We start from the raw sequence: 23,042 nt of genomic DNA, 5'->3' as shown, positions 1-23,042 counted from the left end.
AAAAAAGAAGGTACATTTCATCTTAATCAGACTGCATGCGTTCTCCTAGGGGTTTCCTGGAAGCTTAATGACAGAAAATACCATTCTGGCTGTGTTTCTACTGAGGCAGAAATATATATGTGAAATACGTGTATATGTGAAATTACTGCAGGAAGGCTTAACCTGGACCTCCTGGCTAAGAGGCTCCTCAGAGTTGTGTGTCATCCGTTATTCTGTGTGCTGATTAAAAAGCCACTTGTCTGGCTCTAGAATCACAGCTATTGAGATGTGGCTGCTCCAGGGGAACAGCGCAATAGTATCTTTTACTCATGTAAACACCAAAACATCTCCAAACACTGAAACACACAGGACAAGGCAAGATAATATACAGTCTCCTTCTTGGTGTGTCCTTTTTTTGTGTTCTCAGGTCTCACGGGCAGGAATCTGTTTTAGGGACTATCACAGCAGCTAGCCAAAGAGCCATCTGCTTTTGCTTCACTGAATCAACTCAAAGTACCCAGACACAAAATGTCTATAAAAATAATGCAAGGAGTGATCAAAACAGTACCTGATCGAAAAGGCTCATTCCTAGCACTGGGAGGGAGGTATACGCCAGATTGTAAAGCGTAATGAACCACTGATCATAGACAGTCTGAAGGGGAAAAAAAACAGAGCATCATGTTAGCAGAACGCTGCCTTTTCCATCTCTTCACAAGATTACACAGTTATAAAAGCAGTCTCCTCCTTGTAGATCTGCCTTATCGATCTGCCTGGACATGGTCCTGCTGGAGCAATGGTTGTACCTGCTGGACCCAGAGGTCCTGCCAACTTCAACCATTTTGTAATTCTGTTAGTTAGATGCTGGAGCATCGTGACTGAAGACACTACTGAGAGCAAAAGTGTAGCAAGACTTGAGCTCAACAGCCCTAACCTGCTCACTACCAGAAGGTGGGGAACATGCAATAGAAAGATGACTTTTTGTCAGTCCTGACTGCTAAGCACTCACTACTGCCCACAGTCACAACAAGAGCTCTTTGACCTAACCCAGTATGGCTCTTCTTGCATGTTCACGAAAATCAGGTCTTACACAGATCTGCACCACAACGGTCAGGCTCTGGGTAATCTGGATCCTACTTTGATGGCTGTAATCATTTTGAACACTTTCAAAAATCCCAGGAGGTGCCTCCATTCTTCATAAGGCAGTTAAATGTCTTTAGGCATCTTTCCTTTACCAGCAATGCTGTATCAGTTTTGTACAAGCTGAAGACAGAATTGTGTACGTTATAGTGAAGTAGGGAGAACTGGTTTAGTTTACTTTCATTTAAAATATTTGCAGGCATTTTCCTTGGAAATGCTAAACACGACCATGAAAACAGAGAAGCTGACCTACCTGAGCTGAAAAGCCTGAGAAGAATCCATACCAGAAATGCACTAATGTGAAAGCAAAATTCTTATAGAAGAAGTACTTGAGGAACTTGCACATGCGGATGTAGGACCAGCGTCCGTGGACCAAGAGCAGGCGTTGCAGGTAGCGGAACTGCGCAAAGGAGAAGTCACTGGACAGGACTGCCTGCATCCCCTCCTGGCCACTGATACCAACCCCGATGTGGGCAGCTGCAACAAAGAGGTTATTGGTCACGTCAGGTTGGATATTAGGAAGAAGTTATTCTAGGGAAGAGTGGTGAGGCGTTGCAACAGGCTGCCCACGGAGGTGGTGGATCCCTACAGGTGTTCGACAAACATGGAGATGTGGTATTGAGGGACACGGATTAGTGGGCAATATTGGTTATAGGTGGATGGTTGAAATAGATGATCGCAGAGGTCTTTTCCAACCTTAATGATTCTATGAGTCTATCATCCTATGTGAGTACTGTGAGGGCTGTGCTAACCCCACTGCTTAGATGAATCACTTATCCTGAGACACTATGTTAATTCCATCCCAGACTGCTTGAAAAGTCCTACGTAAAGGACTTTTTCAGGAAAAAAAGTAACTAGAGGGTACTAATTCTTTCAGCACTGTTATGATTTTGACTGCATTGATTGATTTTTAGTAACTGACTTGTACTACCTGAACGGAGCTACATTCTCTGCAACAATACATTTTATTTTCCAACAGTACAAATCATTGCTGTTATAAATACCTTTAATTTCTGTTGACACATGAATAGTATTTACATGTGCGAAAATCCTTCCAGCAGCCTTAAAACATTGCTTCAGACAAGCAAAACTTTCAAACTGTCAATTGCTTCGCAGATTTATCAGACACAGTAGTATAAGGCTAACTGCAGCCTTTACATTTCTTGGGCTTTATTAGTTCAATCATACAATTAGATAGAAGAGCCACATCTCTTTTAATAGCAGCCTGGGTTTATTAAACATGGACAAAAGTTTAATATGACAGCTAATTATACAGCTGTAACTAATGAGCAAGCAATCTTGATGGCTAAGGGTTGGTGAGATTTAGAAGTTTCCATGGAACAGCGAGTTGATAAAATCCCAAAGTCCCAACACTCTTGTAGTGGCAGTGTTAGTTTCTAATTATCATTTTACACTTTTTAATTTGCTTTTCTTATCCTTTCTTGACTGGCTGCCTGACTTATCTCCCTTGAAGCTCGCTATTTAGCCTCTTTTTTCTTAATTAAACAGCTCCAGTTAATCAATTCTTGCAAATTAACACAAGAAGATTAGCAATAGGCCCTTCTGAATAATCTTAATTTAATTATACATAGTTAGGGGATTCTTTTCATAAATTCATTGAGGAAATGCAGCACCAAATGATGTTCAAGGATAAAGGAGCCTGGAGGCCTGTGTTTTATAACACGTGTGAGATAAATGACAAAGGGCCCCACTAAGTGGAAATGTTAAAGAAAATTCTGTGACATTGTGCAGATTATTTAAAGCTGTGGAGATTGTCCTTCTGCATGGCAGATAGGCCCCCCCTAAAACAAACTTGTTTGTCCTTTGCATTACCATCATGATGATGGCAGGCAGTCATACAGGTGGACTTGTTGCACCCCAGCGAGCTTCAGTCTGTTATAACGGCAGAAACCACAATGGGTTTGATGAGTTGATGGCTGAGCTGGATGGTCTTAATGATCTTTCCAACCCTTATGACTCTATTCTATGATTGAGCCTATGAAACCAAGAAACCTGGGACACAATCATTGCTGCCTCCAAGGGGACTAGAGAGAGGAACCTTAGAGGGTTAGGGTTAGAGTTAGGACACCCCAGGTAGCAAACATGGCAGTGCATCATTTTTCTGGAGCATGCTGGCTCTCAGCCCTTACTCACTTTTGATCATACTGACATCATTGGCACCATCTCCAATGGCCAGGGTCACAGCTTTCTTGTACTTCTTCACCAGCTCCACCACCTGGGCCTTCTGCAGCGGAGTCACCCGGCAGCAGATCACCACTTTGCACATGCACGCCGTTCGCACCAGCTCCAGTTCCAGATTCCCTTCCAGCGCATAGGCCTGAGAAGAAAAGACAAAGATGTTTCCTAGTAGCTTGTGTCAGACCAGCAGTGAGATCTGGAGTTTTTCCATCCAGCACAAGCGAAGTATGAGGTACCTGAAAACACTGAGCTTAGAAGAACCTGAGAAAGCAACACACAGTTGGATTTCTGGTTACCCCTCCAGTTCTGCCAGACAAGGCTTAACTTTTCATATTTCTTTCAGACTGCGGGTTTTGGCTCTGTTCCCTGATGTTTTCCCTCCATAGACATTCATGGATGGAATCTACATAGCTTCAGCTTACTAAGTGACATGGTCTGGAGAAGTCACAAGCATGGGTAAGTGGTTAGACTAGGTGATCTTATTGGTCTTTCCAACCTTAATGATTCCATGATTTACTCTTTCTCATTAACCACTGCAGCAAGCCCACAGCCCTTCCTCTGTAAGGCAGACCATCCTTTGACCAGATGTCCTTTTTTTGTTTAAGAACCAAGAGCTTTAAAATACCGTGTTATCAGAATCCTCCTTGCTTCCTGTCAGTGGCAGGGAGACAATGAAAGAGACCTGTTCTTGATTTGGTTTTAGTGCATGTACCAGTGATTGCAGCCAGAGTGGCTTCTGCTACAGCATCCTGCCCACACAGCACCAGGAAAAGCTATCACATAGAAACTCTGCTACTGGCATGGCGCAGAGATCAGCTAGTTATATGGTGCTGCTTCTTTGCCCTGTTCTTTCTCTGTGTCTTAGCAAGGCTATGTGTACACAGTACCAGTAAAGGGGACAAGGCACTGGCCAGATGTTCTGTTAAAGTGCGATGCTAGCAGGACAATTACCACTCTTCAAGCCCTAGGTTCTTAGAAATAAACCGCATCTAGTGGTAAGATTTTTGGGTAGTAATTAGCAGGGCTGCTATAGAGCTGGGAGCTAAATTTACTGGATTGCTATTAAGAGGTAGCCACCATCAACTCATCCCCACCATGCCTACTAACCACATCCCTCAGTGCTAAACCTCCAGCGACGGTGGCTCCACCACCTTCCTGGGCAGCCTGTGCCAATGCACTATCACTCTTACTAAGAAAATGTTTTTTTCTAACATCCAAGCTGAGATATTATTCTGTTAATTCTTTTACCTGTTCACATCAGGGTGGATCAGCATTCCCTAGGCTCAGAAACCCTAACTCTCTTAGTTCTTAGTTCTCACCTGTGCTCTCCAGATCATGCATGATCTTACAGATTTCTTTGCATTCTCTCTGGTTGGTCTACAATTTTCTCAAATTCTAAAAAATAAAAAAAAAAAAAAAAAAAAGGCGAGGGGCAGGGCAAGTGACTTGCATTATTTCAGCTACAACTTCACTGATGCCAAATGGAGCAGGAGGGTTTCTTTCCAAGTATTACAGGTGATGCTTTTACATCCGTATGTCTGACTTTGTATGTGCACAGCTGATTATGTGAAAGTGGAGAACAATGCACTTGTTCTTCCTGAATTGCATTTTCTGTTTTTTTCAAGCTATTTCTCCAACTTGCCAAAATTATTTGCAAATCCAATCTTGAACTTCTTGCATCGTGCTTGCAGCTCCTCCCAGTGTGGAGTTATCTGCAGGTTTGAGAAGTCTGCTTTCTTTGGAAGCAGTTAATTAGAATACTAAGTACTGAATAGAAGTGGGAAGCCCTCTATAAATGTCACTGTTGTTTCATACCTACAGTGGGCTCATAAGAGCCATACTTTCCAAGCAGCCTTGCATTTGTCACATAAAAAACTTAATCAACACCATATTACTTCAGCTTGCTTGGAAAAACATCACAGGGAGCACTGAAGAATTTATTAGTCAAGTTTTATGACATATATTCTATCTTTATCAGATGTATGTATTTATCAGACTACAATCTTGGCATACTTGAAATACATGTTTGATGCTATCTTATTTTCTTGGCGCATCCATTGACTGCCTGACTACTTTTCCACTATATTTCTGGAAAGAATAACTGATCTACCCCTACTGCTCAAGCTCACTGAGCATCAGGTCCAGCTTTTTCCTGCTCCTTCTGAAGTTCTTGCTCATCACCCTTGATGTCTCAAAGAACCACTGGAGCTCATCTTCAGTTACGGAAAAAAAACAAAACAAAACATCACATGCAGGTAAAAAAAAACAAACCTCTGTCCTCTATTGCTAATTTTTAAACATTTTCAGACTTCCAGTACATCTCAAACTTACTAAGTTCTTAGGAACACTGAGTCCTACCATGACTCTGGACTTCCTTACCAAGCTGTGGCCATTGATAACCAGACCATACACCCCATTTGCTTGTTCATCAGGTAGAAGCTTTGGATTTTTCGAAGATTTTTCAATCTGAATGTTGATTTCATCACTGTCCAGAAAGGAGTCTGGCTTCATCTTTTTCCTTGCATTTCTGAAAAAAAAAAAAAAAAAAATCAGAATAAGAATTAAAATCTTGTAGAGATATATGATTTACTAAACCAGCTTTATGATTATAGGAATTTGGAGCTTCCCTTTGTTAGTTCAGTCCCATTTTTCCTCTATCCTTACCACAACATGCATTGTTTAGCTGCTGTTTTTTGTGCACATCACCCATATGCTTCTGAAAGTCTACAAAGCATTTTCTAAATCTGTGCTGATTTGAAGTCAAACAACTGATCTGAATGTCACAAAAGACCGTATTCCAAAGGGATCTCAGATTTCCTTGCATGTTGTCATCACCTCCTTAAAGAGAAAAGGGTTGAAAAAAATCCCAGTTTTCCTCCTATCCTTAAAAACATGTATCTACTGAGGAAGCTATGGAGGAAGGCAGATTTCCAGATAATGCTACACCAGGATCATATCCAAGCAAATGAATTACAGTGTGAATGAACAACAATGGCAGTAGGGCAACAGCACAGATGAAGCCTGAAGCCAAAGGCTTTGTGGCTCCTTATCACTTGTCCAATGTCAACTGATGCTGACTGCATGACTTTGCTGCCTTATTCAATGATATACATTTGAACTCTTGCAACAAGAAGCTACAGAGTTTACCCTCACAGAAGATTTCTACACTATGTCCAGCTGCTAGGCCTTCCAGGGAGGCAGCTAATCAAGCTACCCTGGAATGAGCTGTGCCAGGTAAAGCATCCAGGGAAAATAAATCAATGAACAACAGAAAAAAGAGAACAACACAAAGTACTGGCCATTCCAGTGTCAGTGCACAGTAATGAAGCTGTATATTTCAACCATTTACCTGAGCTCATTAAGAACATCCTCAGAAGTGCTGCCTTCGATAACGAAGACATCTGCCATGTCGTCATACAGCAAGTTGCAGGAGTAACCGATATTCATTGCCGTCTCTGGGAAAGAAAGGCAGGAGAGATTACCCACTTTAGTACTCCAAACCCACCCACAGTCTCTGTCTTAGATGGGTGTAGTGGGTCTCTAGCCACTAGAGTCTAGCCACTCTAGGTTTTAGAAGGCCACAGAAGGAAAGAAATCTACGAAAAAACTAAAATCTCGAAATACCCTTTGGTCAGCACATTTGGAGCAACTGAAGCATTTCATGTTGCCTCCAAAAATATTTTTCAGGATATCAAAATTTCCATCCCCTACTTCGATTGCCCCCCTAAAAGTGAAAATGTACCCTCAAAATCATAGCTCCGAAGAAGAATATCAAGACTTTTTATTTAGAAAGCTCTATGGGGAAAAAAGTAATTTGTTTTTTTTTCCAGAAGTAAATTTATTTCACTCTGAACATGGAAAAATGAAATGCTTCATTTTTTTTTCTCAAAAATTCACTGCTCGTTTCTTGGTTGAAGTGATCTGGAAACACTTTTTGCATCCCAGAAATGCCATTGTTTCAGGAAGGTTATTATTTCTCCAAAATAATTCACTGGATTCTATTCACAGTTCTTTCCAGCATAATGAATTTTACAGAAGCTTCTGTTTCCTCCATTTTCATTCTAGAATGTTAATGCCAGAAACAGAATGCTTTAGCATTCAAGTTTCATAAAAGTTATAGTTAGGTTTGTCTAGCCTCCTTCAGCAAGACAGCAGACTGTATTACAGTGACACAGTCACTGTCACCTCTCCATTGGCAAAGGACACTATCTTCAAACTGTTTCCATCCTCAGGTCAGGACTTAGGGACAGGCACTACTTGCAGTTAACTGGTCTCATTGCAGCTAACTAGAGTTTTGTCTTGCTGGCACTGAAGAAAGCCCTCCCAGTTTACCCTTTGTGCAGTTTTTCAAAGGAGAAAGGTTGAGAGTATGGGTCCTAGTGGAATCATCTCAATGAAAGAGGAGGCATCCCAAACTCTAGCCCCCTTACCTTGCTTGTCTCCAGTAAGAACCCATATCTTAATGCTGGCTTTGGCAAGAGTCTCAATGGTCTGTGGGACCCCATCTTGCAGCTTGTCCTCAATCGCTGTGGCACCTAGCAGCTTTACAGAGAACAGGGAATAGGCAAGGCTTTCCATTGTGAGTACAGGAGAAAGCATTAGACATCCATGCAGGTATTCAAGCAAGAACAAAAGAAACTCAGAAATAAAGTTGCACTGATTTTCATTCTCCCTCAGCAAATTTACTGTTCAAGGTACAATACTGATCCTGCAAATGTTGTGCTGCGTAACCCTCTACGCTCAGCTGGATCACAAACATGCAAAAAATTATTTGCCACACATGAGCACATCTATGTTCTTCCATGTCCTCTCCACAATAGATAGAGATTTAATGCAGGAATGAAGACTTTTGGGGATTCTTGTCCCCAAATTTCCGTATGCAATCTCCAGTGTAGATCTTGCACCAGACATACTGCAGCTGTTGCAAAGCGTCTTCTCCAGCCCACAACACACCCATCTCAATCCTTACTCCTCACTGCCACACAGCACTAAGTTCAAACTGATCAGGACACAGACCTTTGTTATTTTAAAGTTACTATTTTCTCTGTGTTTTGGAGATACTTGGTGGCTTTAAACTACTGTCAAAGGGATATGAAGGTTTCACTCTCTTTCAGGTGTAGGCAGCACCTGCTACCATACCTCCTTTTGTTGGGAGACTAAATTCAGACTCTTCTACTCCCTTGCTGACTATGTTCTCTTGCACCCATTCGCCATCACAAGCCAGGGTCTCTTACACCACTCCATTCCTCCCTGCAGCACCTTCTGGGGATAAAGTCATTCCTGGTAGGGTACAGAGAAGGATCTGGTGTTCCTCCTGTGAGCCTCAGACCTCTTCTTTATTCAGGCCATGAGCTTCATTGTCCTGAGTTGCAAAGCATCGTGCTCCCTGACTTCCTGCTCTGAACATACCCCATGCTGCATTTGCACACTCTGGGCTTGAGGATTCAAGTTTTCTACTACTCTAGTGAGATGAGGAGGGCAGCAGGCTCTGCCCCACAGGCTATGCAGCTTCTAGAGGTCAGCTGCTTCTAGGCTTACACTTACTTCTTTCCAGCTCTGGCAGTGTCCTGAGCATAAAGCTAATGGAAAGAGCAACAGTGCAGCTCCCCAGATTTCTCAGATCTCAGAAAAACACTGCTATGAGTGCAAAAGCTGAACTGTTTCCCCTCAGACACCACACATTCTTTTCATTTATTATTCCTGTCTGTAAAACACAGGCAAACCCCAGGGCGGCAACAACACTCATGGAGAAAAGAATGACTTAAAGATCACAGTTCAGCCCTGTTTCAGATTGACACAAACATCTTCACGGACATCATCCCCCATCCCGCCCAAGGCTGTGAGAACAAAGGCGATGCTCTCTCTGAAATGGAGCAGGACCTGGGGATTACTCACTGCCTGCCATTTCAAAGGGAGGAAAATAAATAGATCAGCCATTTGCAAGCACAAAGGAGAGCTATGAAATATTTGTGTCCTTGCCACCTCCCTTAGGCTCTGCTATGTCACTTCATCACGAGAAAGCTACTCCGACACCCACGTGAGGTAAAATAAAACCATTCCCAGGCACTGGTGGCTGACACCCCATTGCTGGCTCCGCACGGAGGTGCCAGTGAAAACCCAGCACTGCCATATTTCAAACTGCTCCTGTCAAGCAGCCCACTGAGCTGTTTGCAGCGCAGTGTTTACTGAAGTCATACTGAGCTGTCTATTGACAAACCACTATCCTCACTGCCTCCCCCAGACATTGGCCCAGTTTCCATGAAATACCAACCATGAGATCTTTTTCAATCTCTTCATATATCTCTGACAGTTTGTCTTCCCGTCCTTCCAAGGCGGTGCTTGCTTCGTGGTGACGCTTGATCCAGTCCTGAAAGTATTCTTCATCCAAGTTCTTATAAGCCACGACGAGCGTCCTCAAGCCTTCCCCAGCAAACTCCTGCAAGACAGTGGTGGGGCAGAAGAGGTCAAGGGAGAACAGTCTCCTTGCTTGCTTTGCAGAGGACTCTCTGAAAGCAGGGAGCTATTTGTGAAAACTTCTTACCTAATGTCTGCAGAGGAAGGGTGAAAACCCGCACCTTAGTCTACAAATCTACAAGTCTACAAAATGTTTAAAAACATTTTACTTTGCTGTCCACATGGAAAAAAAAAAAAAAACAAAATCCTCTCCAACTTTCTGGCTTTAACCTTTACATCAACCAAGCTCTTGTTTCCCAGGACCCCATTTTTCAACATGTGGTTCAGTGTAGTGAGACCTAAATTAGACACTCTGAACTCACCCTTAAATTTCAGAGCTGTGCTCAACATGTCCAGTGGTGGGTTTAAATGCACAGTGACGGCACAGTCATGGCATCTCAGGAAGATCTTGTAAGTCTGCTTTCTGCAGATCACAGAGTCACATACAGAATTGAAGAGGTTGGAAGGGCCCTTTATAGATTACTAAGTCCAACCCCCTGATAAAGCAGGTTCCTCTTTACACAAATTGAAGTTTTCCCCCGTAACAGGAGATTCACTTTCTCTCTCCTTTGCGATTCCATAAGTACAAGCTTGAACTAAAAGTGTATCAGGGACAGAATGACAGAATCATAGAAGAGAATAACAGAATCATAGAATTGCTGAAGTTGGAACAGACCTCTAAGATCTTCTAGTTCAGTATCTAACCTATCACCAATGTTGCCTACTAACCTAAGAATGTTCCTAAGAAAGACATCTCCACCATTCTTGAACACCTCCATGGATGGTGACTCCACGACCTCATTGGGCAATGTATTCCAGCACCTCACTACTCTTTCAGAGAAGTTTTCGTAATATCCAACCTCAACCTTCCCTGGTGCAACCTAAGGCCATTGCATCTCATCCTACTGCTGTTACCTGGGAGAAGAGGCCAACCCCCATCTCATCACAACTTCCTTTCAGGTACAGCACAATCAAAACCCATCTCCCTGTGCTCTGACTTCTCCTTCATCCACCACATTCCTCCTCAGGCAGTGAGCAGAGATGTTTGTGCAATTTCTCAACATCCCTGGCAAAATGTTCTGTTATCTTGTCTCTGCTCTGTATCAGCTGGAGTTGGTATCACAAGGCAAAATAAATGTTAGCCAGATCATCCACTTGATGAGTGAATGAGACTACATCTCAATGTACTCCAACCATATAAAAATCCACAAGTTTGAGAGCTGCATTTTCCATGCTGTCCTGTACGACGTGGGAAAATCATTAGATGGTTTGGGTTGGAGGGATGCTAAGCACCATCTAGTTCCAACACTCCTGCCACAAGAAGGGACATGATCATCCACTAGATCACGCTGTCACAGTTCCACCTATCCTGCCTGCCTGTTATCTCCTACTCCAGAGGAATACAGCTCTTCTGAATTTTGTAAACTGTATTTGACATCCATGTCATGATTCTCAGATAATATACAGCAGTTTAAATAGCACCTGCGATGCCTAATTTGGTATTGAAGGCTCATTTCTCTCAAGTTAATTTCTCTCTACAATCCCCATATATGTATATATTATTTATATATATATATGTATACACTTCTTGTTTGGGTGCTGCTTCTGAAATCTGTTTTTTTGTTTAATACAAATCACATTTTCATACCTGGAGAAAAGGCAACCACCAAATGCAGAGATTCAATGAAGAAGGAAACACTTACATTCAGGTGTTCTGTGGTCTCCTCCTTGAGAGACTCACAGGATGAATGAAGCAGTTCATAAAGAATGGTGTCAGCCCCCTTGCAGTACAAAGTCAAGTCACCTTCTGGACTGCGCACTGGAAAGAAAAGGACAAAAATTCTACACATCTCAGGCTGAAGCAGTTGGGATTCATAGCATTTGTATCAGAACAAATGTTTTTATAGGTGTCCAAACTCTATCAAATGTTGGCAGAATCCCAGGAGCCAAGATGAACTTTGCTTAGAAGAGAAGACAGTGTAACTACACTCAGCTTTAGAGGTTGAACAGTGGTCTGAGTAGATTCTCTGTGAAGACAACATGGTCGTAACAACCTGCAGTTCAGGTAGGACATCTATATTTAGACATCAAGAACAATTTGTTCTGCTGCCAGTGAAGGTTCTCATAAACCTAAAATCCCAAGAAGGAAGAAAGGAGCCAAGAGAACATACATACCAATAACAGACATTCGTTTGCGGACATTATTAAAATCAAGAATAGCCAGAAGTTTGTAGATTTTTGTTTCTCCCATTTCCACAACAGTGATGGTCTCCGGTGTGCGAGCCCGGAACACAAATCCAAAGTTTCTGGCAGCAGTGACGAGGGCTCCCTCATCAGGAGATTGGGCCTGGTACACCAAATTACCTGCCATGCAAGAAAAGAAGGTAATGTGACTTCTGCCCTGTTTCTGAACTAAATAAATACTTTTTTTTTTTTTTTAATAGCAATTAACTAGAATGACAGAATGATAAGATCATTAAGGTTGGAAGAAGCCTCTGCAATCACCTAGCTCAACTGTTCACCAATTATTAGTGTAGCACGTTAAACAACGTCCCTAAGTACCGCATCTCTACATTTCTTGAACACCTCCAGGGACGGTGCAGAATCACAGAATCATTAAGGCTGGAAAACTATGTGTGAAGTAGAGAAGAGTGGGACAAGCCATCTCCCATCTGAGGGAAGCTGTGGCACCTACAATTTCTGCACTCCAGCTACAGTAACCTCATTTCAATCACAGTCATAAATGATGGGCACAATCAGTCCAGCTGCTGCCTTTGCCAGTCCTCACCTTCCTTCTTCTCTTCAGGCATGACAGTGTGACAAAGGGAGAGCAGCCGGAAGAACCTGTGTGTTGGGACATCATTCAGCTTCACAGCTTCAACCAGGCTGTGGTCATAGAAGGCAAACTTTGGGTCAGCCAATTGATTGTAGGAGAAGTCAACCTTCTCTGTGTTCTGTAAAAATATGGATTAGTGTTATCTATAGAGCTCTCACATATGTGTACACCAGTGCCTGCCCATCCCATCCTCTTAAATTTACTGAGATCTCTCTCTTGCAGAGCTGCTCATGACGGAGTGATGAAACTAAGTAAATGGGAGGTCTTAAAAGCTACTTAGTCACGGCAGAGGACAGGCACCCGGGTACTGTTCAAAGCAGCACCTGGGCTGACAGCATGATTATCTAAAAAGATGCCTCCCTGTACTGCAGCAAGTACTCCACCAGGAACCCCGCTGAAGGATTTCTACAGTACAGAAATGTGTGCCTTCAAAACAGCTTCTTGAAAGCATCATCCAGATTTCAATGGTTGTCTGGGACATGGGCACGTGGAGGCTCAATTTAAAACAATTCAAAAGATTGTGCTCTCCATTCTCCAAAAAGCAAGTAAAAAAAACCTGATATGGAAAAGGATGACAGATGAGTGATGTAAAGGTTCAGCACCGTGGGCACTGCCTACTCTTATTGTCTGAAAATTGTCTGAAAACAGGAGCCCCCAGGCAGAGAGGATCACAGTGGAGAAACAGGATGAAGTGCCCTGGAGGAATGCATGGCAGAGCCTGACCGGCATGATCCCCACTCTCATCCCACCCCCAGCGAGCTCAGAGTTTCCAGGATGGGAGTCATCCTTCTGATCTGCACAAGCTGACATTCTTCACTTACACCATAAGAACACAGCCCTCCCACCTCTGCTGACTTGTGCAAGAAGGTCCAAACACTCCAGCACCGTGGGTGTGTGGGCAGCAGCCTTTCACCCCGCAGAACGCTGCTGCTGGGTGGCTGGCTGGAAGCAGACCAGCATCTCTCCCCCAGCAATTCTGGGGTATTCTGCTGCTTGCACCTCTGACGGCATTCAGAGCAAAGAGCCAATTTCAGTTTAAGTTTTAAAGGGTCTAGAAATGAATCACTGGGATGAGGAGTGGGATTTTCATCATCATTTTGCCATTTGTTACTTGGATTACTGCGTACAGTTTTCAGACATTTCAGGCAGTGAAATCCAAGATGGGGGTTTGTACCAGCAAGCAGAGGCTGGAGAAAATGAAGAAGTCACCCATTTTCACTCTGGATCCAATGTTCAGACAGTAGGGAAATTTGACAGTTAAGGACAGTTGACCTTGTTAAGGATATGAACTGAACTCCCTGATTCCCAGCCAGAACTTTAATTCACTGCTATGGATAACAATACCCAATAGTGTCCAATAGTTTCCAATCACTATCAATACCCAAGTGCCCAGAGGAGCTGTGCATGCAGTAGGATGCCACACAAAGCTGAGGGAACAGCGCTGCCCATTCTGCAAGTTTACTAGAAGGGAATGCAATTATTACAAGCCTTTGGTGCCCTCAAGAATGCACTCATTGCTGATAAGGAAGAACACGAGCACGAGCTAAGCCTGAGCAGGATGTGTCCATGGACACCTCTGAAGGCAGGTTCACAGAAAGCAGAGGACCTGCTAGCTCTTGAGCACTTACCTCATTTATTTCTATCCGCTGACCAGACTGATCGTACACATCACCTGCAAGCAAGAAAGACTGACGTTATCCCATAAACTCCAGATAACTGCAATTTGAGCTTCTCTACCAAAAAAAAGAAGACAAAAGTGTTTTGAAGCTAGTGCCGAATTTTAAAGTTTCAATGAACACAAATATATTGACATGTGGAGTGGATACTGGTGATTCATACTGATCAAATCCTACATTAATCCTTGACAAAATCCAGAGATGAGCTTAAAACTCAAAGCAGTGATCATAAAGTTGCCTGCAGTTTGGGTAAAGAAAAATTTCTGCTCAGATGTGATAGTGTTAAGACGGTGCTTTCAGGAGATTTCTCTTGCATCTTTCCTTTGGAATGTGAGACAAAATCCAGCTCTTGCATCATGTTTTGCAGCAGTCCCTGAGCAAAGATGAGTTGCCAAAGCCCATTCTTCCCATACATAGATGGTATTTTCACTGAACTGACGATCTGGTCAGAGAAATGAATGACATCTCCTTTCTAGCTAAAGGAGTTTCCCTACTGAAACTTCTGTCTGGACAAAAACATCTAAGAAGCTGTGGGCTCTGCCCAGGCCATCCAGATTCAATACTTTTTGAAATAGGACTGAAACATAGAAAACTACATATTTGACAGATCCAACCTCAACTGCGACTACAATCAATTCAAGGTACTGCTACTCCCTCACAAAAACCCTGAGGTTGTAGAAAGAAACTCAGAAGCCATCTCTCCTGAGAACTGCACAGCAGTTGATCCCACTGGGAACTGTAATCAAAAGGCTATTAGACATCTCCTCCTCAAAGGCAAGCCTAAGCCTACAGAGTATCCTCCCTGGCAGCAGAATCAATGCATCCTTTTTTTCTGGAATGGCTCCTCAAAATGCTCCAAATGTAAAATCCAAAGTATGCTGGAGAAAGAACTAAGCATTTGGGGGTGGGAGAGGTGGGGGGGAAAGGATAGACTGCCTTCTTTCTGGCTATTTCCCATTCATTTCTTGAACAGAAAACTCAACAAGAGGACATGTGAATGTCAGCAGTTTACTGGCCAGTTTGGCCTGGTCCCATGACTAACATGTGTAGTACAACCATGGCCATGAATTAGCAGGCAGAATATTTTCAAATGGCAACAATAAGGCTGGGTAGTACATAGTAGCACTGCACAGATATTGTGTCGTCCAAATATACACCAAGGAAGATTTATAGGAAGAAGTTACTCCATCTAGGACAACGGATAGCACAGAGAAAAAAAGCACAAGCTTTCTGGCACACTAGTTCATTAGTAGGTCTGATACAGGCAACACAAGCATCAATCTACAAATAAGATGTGACTGATTTCTCTGGGGGAGACTAACGATGTTCATCAATTAGTCAGTATGTGAATTGCAAGCACCTCTAGAGGTGGATGAAGAAAACTGCCTGTGGCTATACAATGAAGGAGCCTGTCAATGACTGCTGTTATCTAATGGTGCTAACAACCATTGTTTCCCATTTTTTCCACCTCCATACAAACTTTTCTTTCTCCTGGTACGCTAAATAAGCTAGGATGCAGATGAATGGCCATACCATTGACACGGGCTGAAGGGTAAGCTACTTGAATAGGATGTATAAAGCCAGTGCTCATTATGTAAGAAATTGTTGAGTGTGAAAGATAAGACTGTGAGCAGTTGACAATATATCATCAAGAGGAACAGCTCATTTCACAAGTGGGTAAGAGTGAGTATGTGAGAAATAGCTGGACTCCGCATATAGTTGGAAGGGAGGACTGGGTGCCTTTTAGGAAATAAGAGTTTTACAAAGCTAGCAATACTTGGATAACGATATCAGTAACACCACAAAGGGCTGAGATCATACAGGCAGCGATATCAGAAAAAGAATAAATTTGTGTATAGATGTAGTAAAACTCAGATCAATGAGTGAACAAATAAGGTGCAAGTTCTTTAGCTGGGTGGATTATAGGGTAGGAAAAAGGAGGTCAAGGGATGGCAAAAGGGGGAAGCAAAGGTAACAACAGTCAGGAAAATCGTATTAAGATAATGCAATATCAGGGCTGTTCTGGTGTATCTCACCAATACAGCTTCTTACAAAACACTCTTCAAGATGTCATATTTGGTCTCTGTTAACTGAGAGGTGTGAAACCCAGAGAATAAGAGCAATGGGTAACATACCATAGGATTTGCCATTGATGGAGCACTTGTTGAAACACATGATGTTCTGAGTGAGAGTTCCTGTTTTGTCTGAGAAGATGTACTTGATCTGCCCCAGCTCTTCATTGAGCGTAGTGGTGCGGGCCTGAGCAGGCGTGTCATTCAGTGGGTAATACATCTTACGGTCCCAGTCAATGTAGAAACTGTTACCCAAGCGTATGATCTCTACACTGGTGAAACAGAAAGAGAAGGCGACCAAATAGTCATTGATTTAAAGGACAAGATCTTCATCTTCAGCATTATCATTAGCAATTCGAGGACAACTTTGAAGTTAATGACGGCATACTCAAGTAGTCCTTAAATGGACTGCAGTGAGCAATACTAAAGCAAGTCCCCCTGAAATGATGCAACAGGCTTGCAGTAGCTTCCTTTCCTTTATGTATCAAACCTGCACTTGCTTCTGCTGTGACTATCCTTTTCCTTAGGCTGAGAAGTGAGTTAAGACAAGCCACAAGAATTCACTCTCACTCTAGCACAACTCGTCATTAACCCTGCAGTGAACAAGTGGCAGCTGTGCATGGAGCACAGACATGTCAGAGGCAGCAGCAGGATGTTTCATTTGGTGCAGTTTAGGGAATGTGTTTGAAGGGACTCTGGGCTGAGCTGCACTGTGGTGCCTGGAGATGAGTACAAACAACTCAGACCACCAGAACAAGTGAGTCATTGTGTAACTCAATATAATCATGGAGCAGTATCAGCTCACAGAGAACATGAATTTCCATTCTGCTGCTGGTGTGACACACTGGGCAGGAATGAGATGAATTCCTTACATTTGATAACACAAAAGGGAGTCTAAGAACACAACTTCCAACCCCTTATCTCTGAGTGTAACTGCTCATGTTTCGGAAGCTCCATGGAGAGGGCAGCACCAGCAGCTATGAGATGACCTTGCAGGTTGGCAACACAAACTTTTCACAAATGTTCTCTGTGAACTACACAGCAACGGTACATCCTGTAGTCAGAAGCATTTCTCCCTGACAAATTAGGTAAGTTGTAAACCAAACCAGCCTAGGCAGTCGACAGTGCCACTTCAAGGTTTTGTAGGTAACATGTCCACCCTTCCTATCCTACTTGTCCATCTGCAATAGCCAACATAGCACTGTTCTCCTGGAAACCGTGGCAATGACTGTCCACTCATACAGATTCTCAACTCCTACTTACCCAGCAACCTACACCTCACATCAGCCTTGTAGCCACTGAAAAGAAAGTGCTATTCACCTTTTCCAGTAAAAGGGGAGAGAGTGTGGTGCTACCTGTAGTAGCAAGTTTCCAGCCTCATTCCCACAGCATCCTACACTCACACCTCTTCTTCAAATGGAGAAAAAAAGGTCTCACTGAAGAAGACAATATATTTTTTTAATCTCCTTTTCTTTTAAAACCATGTGGGACCTGTTCTGACAAGTCAAGAAAGTAGGGGCCATGAGATGTCTTCACTAGATGGCAACAGCATAGAGAGCTGGCCCTGGCTGTGTGGGGTCACCCACACTGGGGCTGAATTCAAGTTGTATCACAGAATGGCTTGGATTGGAAGAGATCTCAGAAATCATCTACTTCCAACCTCCGTCCAGCCAAAAGCTAAAACTTTTCTAAAATGAAAGAAGGATCCAACACATACCTGACATAGAGTGAAATTGGCACCACTGTGTTTAGGATGATTACATATGACCAGAACATGAGGAAGGCAGAGAGGGGAGCAGAGGTGACATCTTCTGCCCAGGGCAGATAGACTTGGAAGTTGTAGCCCTTATCAGATTCCCAGATACCATTGCCAATGGCTAGGATAAGACACATCAGTGCTAAAAATGCAAAGATCTGGAAAAAAATAAAAAATAAGATACTGCATGTTAGAAACAAGGAATTCATTATCTGCTGTTTAATTGCAAGACCGTAATCAAAAGGAGTTGGATAGTCTGCATGATGGGTAAAGGTTTTTAAAGGTAAAGGAGGCAAACAGGCAAAAATATGACTCTTTATCTCAGAGATACAACTACACAGTGCAGAGACTCTGGCAATTTGGATTCACAAGGCTTCAGACCAACAGGAATTTATGTCCCAAGCACAGACCTATAAGAGGGTGCTCATAGGCAGATGGGTGTAGAGCATCAAATCTCATTGGAGGAGTACTGAGCTGCTGCTCCTTAAAGGTCTGGCTGCACACTTGAGAATAAAACCACCCTAAAGACTTCTTCTGGCTGTTTGTCAGATGTGTCAAGGTTTTCCTCACAATTTCTGAAAAATTAGTAAGGATAATTTGTAATGCAGGAAATCCATCGCTGTGCAGGTTGGAATTCAGCACTGGATATTATTTTTATGGTTAAAGGAGAGTCACTGACTTAGAACTAATTGTTGCCTTGGTACCTACCATTGCAATCTGATTACACCTCCTTTGAGCTAACAAAAAGCAATGTCAGACACTGAAGTGTAGCCTTGGACTTAGAGAAATCTACTTCTTGAAGCTTAAAGCAAGCTGGGGAACAGCAATTGGGAAGAAAATTCAGATAAATCCAAGAAAAGAGTAAACACACAAATAAAGGTGTGGAAAAGGCAGTCTTGTTCAACAGGCATTCCTCCACTAATGATGGTGGAATGAAGCAGAAGGATGTATCTATCCCATATGATGTAGCAGATGGAAAAGACAGTTCACCTACTGTGATAAGGAACAATATGTGGCTTTATCTGCTAATAACAAGCATTTTCAAATCAGTGGGTCCAGGTAATTGAAAGCCAAAAGCTTGAAGGAACTCGCTGAGTAATTACCTTAATGAGTCAAGTTAATTTTTAACAATGTTTTGAAAGCTGCAAAGCATACTGAAAATCTGCTAAGATAATTACAATATTTGGAAGGCTGAAACAGTGTGACTGTGGTAAATAAACAGAAGCTAGCATGATGAAATTCCTGGATAAATGATACTAAAAGAAATTCCATTGATATTGGATTCTCCTTAAAACATCTACCATCCTAATAAGAGTGTGAAAATACAGCATCAACAGACTGTGCAACTGTGCTGTTAAAAACCATCTCCTACACGTATGGCCACTAGGGATGAACTACCAGTACACTGGGACACTGTAAGGCCAACCAGTAATAACATATTACAGGAGTAATCAACTTTTTTTGAAAAAGTTATTAAGATACAAATATAGAAACTGCGGGTAAAGCAGATGTTTGCATTACTGAAGTAGTCTATGAGGGGAGGAACGATACTTTTATGGAATGATTCGAGTCACTTGGTTAAAAGTTCATGCCCAATCAACTTCATATGAATACCAACAAGATACTAAGGGGGGATTTTAATTAATAAAGGTGTTGTGCTGGATTCAGGAGGCACATTTGTTTCCCACAACAGAGCAGGTTTTCTGTTTAGCTGCGGGAAGCCCAGTAAATTACTCTACTGGTGAAATTGAGACAATATTGCTTGTTAGAAAGGAATGTGGTGGGGTATTTTTAAATCTCTGTGACCAGCCACTAAAAACAGACTTTATTTTGAGCTGTTGTAATAACAGCGGTCTAAGGGTTTGTGAGAGGGATGACTCAGGAATGGGCAATGCCCTTTATTAAACCAATAGATGGAGAAAACAGACAAGCCCATCCATTTTCATACTTATGTTGGTTGAGTAAAAAGTATGGCTTCTCACTGCAGACCTTGTCTGTTATAAAATAATTAGAAAAGCCAAACAAACAACTGTGGTCAGAGTGTTGGCATCATTACCACCACTCTGGAAAAGATGGAAGAGAGCAAACCTATCGTAGGCTGAAGGCTTCCCACCATGAGCAGACTATGCAATGCCTGATGAATCCTCTGCAGGACTGAGTGGGATTTGTGGAGGGAGGAGCTGACTTTTGACAGACATTTCCTGCCAGACAGTGCATTAGAACAGTCTGGGTTTCTTTGCTGGCACTTTGAGTTTTGCTCTGTGGTTGGAAGCAATAAGGTGCTTAGTGATGAAGCTGACAGCTGTATTTCTCCGAAAATGTACCTCCCCAAACCCGTAAAAAAGCAAGTTTTTTTTTGAAAACTAATTCCTGGTACTGACAGTAGCTTCCCCTATTGGATGAGGAACATTTCCATCTCTCTAAGATCCCAACAAATGTTCCTCTCTTGCTGATTTCTGCCCCGTGCTGCCAAAGAGCCTTGCAGAGAGAATGTTCCCAAACATGAACGAACACTGATGGTTTCCATCTGGAAAGGTTCACTCCCAATTAACCCCTGTAGGGACAGACCAGGGCAGCACTGAACCGTAACTCCTCTGTCACGCCCTGCCAAAAAAACTGACTTGTCCCTGGAAGCTTTACAGACAATTAAACACAAAATGCCTTTGCCAGTGTTAACACGGAAGGAGTTTCATTAAGCTTAAAATGAGCTATTTACCACAAGCTGCGGCTGCTTTGTAATTCCAAACTCGGGAGTGCAATACACTGCCTCTTTTTATGACTATGCTTTGCAATCTTTGGCCACCTGGAGAGCTGGAAGGCCCGATGCCACAATGCTGGCCATGTGGGGCAGGGCAGAGCTGCACTCAGATACCAGAATGCTAGGTGCCTGAAAAGTGCATGAAGGAGAAAAACACACACTTGGCTCCACCAAAGAGTGCCTGAGAACCCAGGCAGAGGCTGATGCAATCCACTGCAACTTGCTCTTTCTTTTTTTCTTTCTTTCTTTTTTTTTTTTAACGGAGCCAGGAGGTAAACTCATCTTGTTCTCATTCTCAAAGAGAGGCCAAACAGGCTGAAATCTCTGGGTGGGACCCTTGACTTGTGAAAGCAGATTTGGCAAGCCTTCATCGAATGCTAAATTCTGGTTCTCTATTCAGACTTCCTCCGCTCCTCTACAATTCTACCCCCCATCCCCTGTTCCTTTCCAGCAACAGCAGAACAGATCACCCTTGAACATGTGTGGTTTTTCAGAAACCAGCAAAATTCTCAATGTCAGATGCCCAAATCTTGCTTGGTTTTCGCTGTCCCCTTAAGCCTAAGGGAAGAAAACAGAAAGGAAAGCAAGCTGAGGATGGTAAGATGGTAAGAGAGGATTTCACTTGGTAGCAACTGGTGGAATGTTATTAAAGTCAGTGGAGTGTCTTTACTGTTCACTAAACAAGGGCCCCAAAGGCTTGAAGATGATCCCTGAACAGCAATCTGTGCTGTGGCATTGCTTAATATGTGCAAATATGCACATGTAGATATTCAGGACACTACTTCACAGTGCCAGCAGTCAGTCTTGCATCCAAAGGAAAATTGCTCTTCTTCCAGCAATGCTGAGTGCAGCAACATCAGAATGCAAGCCTCCGAAGATTGGTGGTGATAAAGGTGGTCCCTTCCCTGATATGCTTTGAAAGCAAGTGGTAAAGTATTGAGAGAGTCTGCAGAAGAATCACTGTCTCTGCCTGGTACTGTTTGTTGTTTGTTGAAAATACTGACAAGCTTAAATGTCAACTTAGGACTGTTTTAGTATGTGTATAGAGCACCTGCTATGTAAGATCAGTGCTTTCAGATTTGCCAGCTGCTAAGAACACCACTTTCTTGGTATTAGCAAGCCCACATCTCATTGTTCACCCCAGTGTGATAAAGCAAAAGCTGGCATCATGTAAATCAACAATCTCAGTTACCAAATGCAATGCATATACCATGAAGGATGCCAAGAAGTCAGAAAGAAGAGGGAGCATTTCAGAAGAAGTGTAGGGCAGGTGAAAATGATAAACACATCTGGACGAATGTAATCAGACTGACCATCAGCACAAGGACATTCATGAGCCGGTCGATGCTCGTCCTTTTGAAAGTTGTTCTTCCACTGTTCTGCATCAGCTTGGTGTCTGGCCCTGGAGATGAAACACGTTGATGAATGTGTTAAGTCACTTTCCTTAGATTATAAGGAGGAGTCATGTAAAGCTAATTAATTAATCCATTAATTCTGTTTTTTGATCCCATTCTCTTCTTTCAACAGCCAATCCTCCCTTTCGGGTTTAATTACTTTTCACAGAATGGCTGATGCTGCGCTGTTATTACTGACATATTACGCATGTCTCCTAAATCTACAGCACTATAGAAACGATAGAAGGTCTATGCTCGTAAAAAGCATAGGTTGAATAGTCGACAGTAACACCACTGATGGTCCTGATATTCCAATATGGCTTGAAATCATATAAAAATGATGTTGGATTTTTAATCAGATACATCGAAGAGTGGAAAATTTTGAACAAGCTTGGGGAATTAAGGCTCCTATTGGCCTATTGCCAATTATGGCAGATCGCAGTTAGATGTAATTCCTAAACAAATGTTTAAATTCTTTCGTACTGAGAGATCAAGAGTTCTCTCATACACTTTGATGCACACATTTCAGAAATAAAACATTAGTTCTGCCCATAAAAGCATTTTATTAAGATGGAATTGGATGTTGTAATGTAATATTTGCAAAGCACTTTTCTCTTACAGACCACTATAAAAAATTTCAGATTAAAATCCCCAGTATGCAAAATGCCTAGCCTAGAGTTAAACCAAGAGATCATATGTATTGTTTTGCCTTTATTCTTTTACCTGATAGATATCTATCTCTGAAGAGAAAAGTATTTGTTTCCCTTCTCCTTACTAGGTAT

General features: G+C 42.5%; 1 protein-coding gene across 3 annotated transcripts in view; it reads right to left on the bottom strand.

Annotated features, from left to right (window-relative positions):
• The window catches only part of LOC100550826 (phospholipid-transporting ATPase FetA-like), a 422,496-nt gene that overhangs the window by 7,919 nt on the left and 391,535 nt on the right, over nucleotides 1–23,042 (bottom strand). For all 3 annotated transcript variants that reach the window (XM_031557188.1, XM_019610325.2, XM_010725250.3), the window contains 14 exons: nucleotides 22,180–22,268; nucleotides 18,070–18,266; nucleotides 16,416–16,624; nucleotides 14,233–14,276; nucleotides 12,557–12,722; nucleotides 11,944–12,132; nucleotides 11,472–11,587; nucleotides 9,587–9,751; nucleotides 7,746–7,857; nucleotides 6,665–6,770; nucleotides 5,695–5,842; nucleotides 3,271–3,454; nucleotides 1,370–1,593; nucleotides 548–631 (listed from right to left, as the gene is read on the bottom strand). In XM_031557188.1, the coding sequence (XP_031413048.1) occupies nucleotides 548–631; nucleotides 1,370–1,593; nucleotides 3,271–3,454; nucleotides 5,695–5,842; nucleotides 6,665–6,770; nucleotides 7,746–7,857; nucleotides 9,587–9,751; nucleotides 11,472–11,587; nucleotides 11,944–12,132; nucleotides 12,557–12,722; nucleotides 14,233–14,276; nucleotides 16,416–16,624; nucleotides 18,070–18,266; nucleotides 22,180–22,268 (2,033 nt within the window). The remainder of the gene's footprint in view (nucleotides 1–547; nucleotides 632–1,369; nucleotides 1,594–3,270; nucleotides 3,455–5,694; nucleotides 5,843–6,664; nucleotides 6,771–7,745; nucleotides 7,858–9,586; nucleotides 9,752–11,471; nucleotides 11,588–11,943; nucleotides 12,133–12,556; nucleotides 12,723–14,232; nucleotides 14,277–16,415; nucleotides 16,625–18,069; nucleotides 18,267–22,179; nucleotides 22,269–23,042) is intronic.

The sequence above is a fragment of the Meleagris gallopavo genome, chromosome Z, assembly GCF_000146605.3.
Source record: "Meleagris gallopavo isolate NT-WF06-2002-E0010 breed Aviagen turkey brand Nicholas breeding stock chromosome Z, Turkey_5.1, whole genome shotgun sequence".
NCBI lineage: Eukaryota > Metazoa > Chordata > Aves > Galliformes > Phasianidae > Meleagris > Meleagris gallopavo.
The sequence above is the reverse complement of the archived record's forward strand: the minus strand, read 5'-3'. Positions and strand labels throughout refer to the sequence as shown.